This window comes from Arachis duranensis, chromosome 8 (assembly GCF_000817695.3).
Source record: "Arachis duranensis cultivar V14167 chromosome 8, aradu.V14167.gnm2.J7QH, whole genome shotgun sequence".
Taxonomy (NCBI): Eukaryota; Viridiplantae; Streptophyta; class Magnoliopsida; order Fabales; family Fabaceae; genus Arachis; species Arachis duranensis.
In genome coordinates this window covers 37,918,266-37,923,154 of record NC_029779.3, presented here as the reverse complement: position 1 = coordinate 37,923,154, position 4,889 = coordinate 37,918,266, and the positions used below count along the sequence as shown (strand labels likewise).

Below are 4,889 nucleotides of genomic sequence, written 5' to 3'. Positions count from 1 at the left end.
ACATTTAATGCATGAGTATGTATCCAATTCCCAAGATTTTCAATGAAAATTTAAAATACACTTTTACCTCAACTAATATTTCCAAATTTTCTCACATTTAAATGATACACACTCTCACTAGCCTAAGAACATTTATTATTTTTCACTTAGAGGTAGTAATATGCTAAAATTAAGAACAAAAGGAGATTAAAATAGGTTCAAAATTGGTTAACAAAGGTGGATAAAAGGACAAGACCATTTGGGTAAGTGAGCTTAAGTGAAATAAAGACCTCAATCATATAAATGCATTCATACACAAAATAATGGACATAAAGAATCAAACAAATCAAAGATTACAATCGTAGAAGAAGAATAACACACAAGAAGGAAAATAGTGGTTATAATGATACAACCACACAATTAGCTTAAAAGCTCACAAGCGTATGTGTTCTTAGCTCAAAAACATGTTCCACAATATATAATTCAAGCAAGTTTCAATGAAAAATTTTTACTCAAATCAATTGGGGTGCCCTATAGATAAATTTCTTAGAAAATTTTATTATTTTGACTAAACTTATTATATATATGCAAACCAAGAAAATGCAACTAAAAATTCTAAAAGACATGGTAATAACAGAAAAATTGAAATGTGAAAGTGTTTAGATTAAAAATTTTCACCCAAAAATCGGCCGATTGGTCGGATGACCTCCCTACACTTAAAAGTTTGCACTGTCTTCAGTGCATCCAAAGATGGACAAGGGGGTACGACGACTTCACGAATTGCCACCTTTAGCTGGTGGATCGGCCGGCTACTGTATGTTCTTTCTTCTGCTTTCCTTCTTGCTTATGGTGACTCATCCTGAGGAATATAAAACAGATTAAAGTAAGATGAGCGAATTTGAAGATAAGGGAGCATATATTGTTAGAATGAGATAGTAATCACTAAAATGAAATGAGTTAATAAGTTTGTGACATTAAGAAAAATAATGTGTAAATTCTAAGTTGCATACGGTTTAGAGTCACAATTACACAAAAAGAAGTATGCACTTCCTAGTGTGCTTGAAATACTTTAAAGAAAACTTGTAAGTTAAAACAAACAAACAAATAATAGAGAAGCATAAAAGTATTCAAGCAATAATCAAGTAATTATGAAATGGATGATGAATGGACATAGATTGATGTGCAAGGAAACTTAATGAATAAAGGAAACTATGAAAATCACGCATCAATCGATGACACACTTTGAATTTTTTTTGCATCACCTAATTGACATAAAGTGAAAAACATGGGTGCTATGTGACTTAGAAAAAGAGAGATAGAAGTGAGAATCAATCACATAGTAAGCATGGTCCATATAACTTGAGAATTTCAAAAAGATATCCCTAGGTGAGCTTACAATCCAATTTCACAATTCTAAAATCTCAATGCATGAATTAGGTGACGTAAATAAAGATCAATGATGAACAAGCATCACCTAACAAAAATTGCATCGTTTATACACAATTACCTAACAATAGATACTGAATTCAAATTACAAGATGGCTAGCTACAACATGCAATTTAAAAAACCAAAAACATTCTTGAGAGCAATGTCACAAGTACTTGGTATACACAAATATCCAACAATCAAAATTCAATACCAAGTAATAAAGTATAGCCTCAATAAAAAAATCCATCAATGAATATTCACAACAATGACGCTAAAATAGCAACATGTCAGTAACCAGTAGCAATAAACAATTAGATTAATAATCCAACACTTAGCACCAAAACAGAAAATTAAACAAAAAATTAAACCAACCAACTAACTAACTAACTATCAAACTAACTAACTAACTAATTAACTAACTAACCAAAGGAGATGATGGTGGATGGTGGGTGGTGGTGGATGATGGTTGAAAGAATGAAAAAGAAAAGAGAAAAGAAAAAAATCGATGGAGAGAAGAGAGGAAAAGATAAGTATATGAGACAGGGGGTGTGACGCGATTATTCTCCGACCTTATTTTCAAAGTGATGTGATTATTGTTCGGATTGAGCAATCATTAGGACAGATGCTTACTAAACCAAAGTTTGTTGGCCGACTTATAAAATGTTCTGTCGAGCTCTTTGAGTTTGACATTCAATATTAAAGTCGGGGATCCATCAATCCCAACATTTAGCAGACTTCATCACCAAATTTAGTACTCCTAACTCCGATGATCACTTTAGTGAATGGATCCTTTACGTTGATGGCACTTCAAACCAACAAGGATGCGGAGCTGGAATCCTTCTTAAAGATGGTAATGGAATTATCTTGGAACATTCTTTAAAGCTCAATCTGCTTTAACAAAATATCACCAGGCCAAGATTGAGAGTTATGATATGTCTATTATAATTCAGTTACATGTTATAACTCGACTATAAATGTTATAGATCGGTTATAATGACAAATATCAAAATACTCTAAAATGTCTTTATTTTCTATTAAGGTAAATTAATCGGTTAAATAAATGTTGATACTTGTCCAAATATAAAAAAGGAGGTAAAAAACTGATCTAGACATTACAAAATGAATAATTGATGACCTATATACTAATTTGAGTGTCAAAATATTTTTTATAGGTGTCTACTATCTATATTTTTTAATACCAAAATATAACTCATTCCGACTAAAAACTAGAATATAATAATCAAAAAACGAGTTATATCACAATCAATCTTCACAAGAACAATTATTTTTTATTATCTTTTAATTATCAATTCAATTTAGTTAATCTAACTTTTTTAATCTAATAATTTAATAAAATATTTTATCTTATATTTTTAAATATTAATCATTAACTAATAATAAAAAAACAATAAATTTAACCCTCAAACATTTTTCGTTGCGTAATATAATGTCATTTTCGACCGCAAGTTAGAAGAATAGAATCCAATTTGAAGTTTGCTGCAGTGTTAGAATCTCAAGAAGCAACGGATCAGACTAATACATCAGTGAACTACCAAAAGAAAAATTTATCATATACATATATATCAGCCCAGCCTTTTTGTTGATAACAATCTCTGCATGCGTCCACACTACTACTAGTCTACTACACTTAGATGTACATTGTTGACTTTTCTTCACTTTCAAAATAAATTGACACCCACATCATACACTGGAATTGAAATCTCATGCCACGTGTTTATTTCTTAGTATGGCACCTACGTACTTAAATCTCTCTTGTTCATAGTCCGAAACTGTGTATATAAATAGATCACACACATAAACCTCAACGATCGGTACAAATCGAAACAGCAATAATGGAGAAGAAAACAGTTGCTGGATTCTGCATCTTCTTCCTCGTTCTCTTTCTTGCTCGTATGTCATGATCACCTCTTATTTATTATTAATAATGTTAATTATATTATTATGATATTGTTGTAATGAAATTGAAAAATGGATGGATGCAGAGGAGGGAGTGGTGAAAACAGAGGCAAAGCTATGCAACCACCTGGCAGATACATACAGAGGACCATGCTTTACCAATGCAAGCTGCGATGATCATTGCAAGAACAAAGAGCACTTTGTTAGTGGAACCTGCATGAAAATGGCGTGTTGGTGTGCTCACAACTGTTGATGTAATAATATACTTAGAGTAATTAAATAATGATATGAATGATACTCTGTATGTTGTCATCATATCTATCCCTTATAATTAATAATATGGATGATATGATATGAGTTATCATATTATATGTACTTTAGTGTGCTAAATAAATCATTTTTGTTGTTTACGCTAATTATGCTCTACGTTTCTATTACACACTTCCATTAGACGATCATGTATGCTACATGTCAGCAAACTAGTCGCGGGTCAAATTATGGTTCGGTAAAAAAATTGTGATCATAAGTCAAAAATTATGATTATAGATCTATGATCATCATTTTTATTAGTTATGGTTACGATTATTTATTTGACCATAATTTTTTTGTAGTAAAAAAATCGAATTATTATTCATCAAAATATCATGTGCTCAATTACTAACATTAAACGAGGATATATCGTTTAGAAACGTAGAACAAAAATTCATGTATTTACATCAAGTTTTCGTTCGAAAGAGAACTCATTTAAGATTTACTCAAACTATTATCCAACAGAAAATCAAAGCATTAGTTTTGGCTACTAAGAATAGAGATCGAAAAAAAAAAGTTTCGCAGTTTGTAAATCTATCGAATAAATGTAATAATTGGTAAAAATAAAAAAATAATACAATAGATATAATAATTTATTATATAATATGTGCAACAAAAGAAAATTGTCTTTTTATGATTGTCAATAAAATCATAACATAAAATAAGAATTTTTCGGAGAATAAATTTCAAAAAAAATAATAAATAAAGGATTTGTACGATAAAATAAAATAGAATTCATATAATAAAGTCATCAAAATGAACAAGCACGTTTTAATAAAAAAAATTGATTCTTTCTTATAGATTTTTTTTACAAGACAACAATTAAAATTTGATTGTCATAATTTTAGTTTAATAAAATATTAATTTACATTTGATTTGTGTGTCAATATCAATTTGAATTTACTTGAATAATAATTCTAATTTTTTTAATTGATAATAGTAGTTTTAACTGTTGACTCAATTTTTTTAAATATTTTTTATTATTAATTTTTTTATTAATAAAAAAGAATAACAAAGATAAAATATGAGCTACTTTTGCCAAAAGCTCAAACTGATAGGAGAAAACACATGAATTATTATTTCTCTAATATGTTTTTATAAACAATAATCTTTTTTGGATTTGCTTGAATTTTTTGCATAAGACTTCTTTTCTTTTTTTTTTATTTGTCTTATGTTAATAATTTTTTTTGGGTGATAACAAGAATCAAACTTTAAACATTTCAATCATAAAAATTCTGATACCATATCATATGAT

The 4,889-nt window shown here is 28.9% G+C and overlaps 1 protein-coding gene across 1 annotated transcript; it reads left to right on the top strand.

Moving 5' to 3' along the window:
• Positions 1-3,118: 3,118 nt before the first annotated feature.
• LOC107462579 (defensin 1) lies at positions 3,119-3,700 on the top strand. The gene is made up of 2 exons (XM_016081189.3): positions 3,119-3,319; positions 3,412-3,700. The coding sequence occupies exons 1-2, from the start codon at positions 3,262-3,264 to the stop codon at positions 3,576-3,578; spliced, it is 225 nt and encodes a 74-aa protein (XP_015936675.1). The 5' UTR covers positions 3,119-3,261; the 3' UTR covers positions 3,579-3,700.
• Positions 3,701-4,889: the final 1,189 nt, after the last annotated feature.

Coding starts and splice junctions, on each gene's coding strand:
- LOC107462579 (XM_016081189.3), top strand. CDS start 3,262: ATGGAGAAGAAAACAGTTGCTGGATTCTGCATCTTCTTCCTCGTTCTC. Junction 3,320..3,411: donor CCTCGTTCTCTTTCTTGCTC/GTATGTCATGAT, acceptor GGATGGATGCAG/AGGAGGGAGTGGTGAAAACA.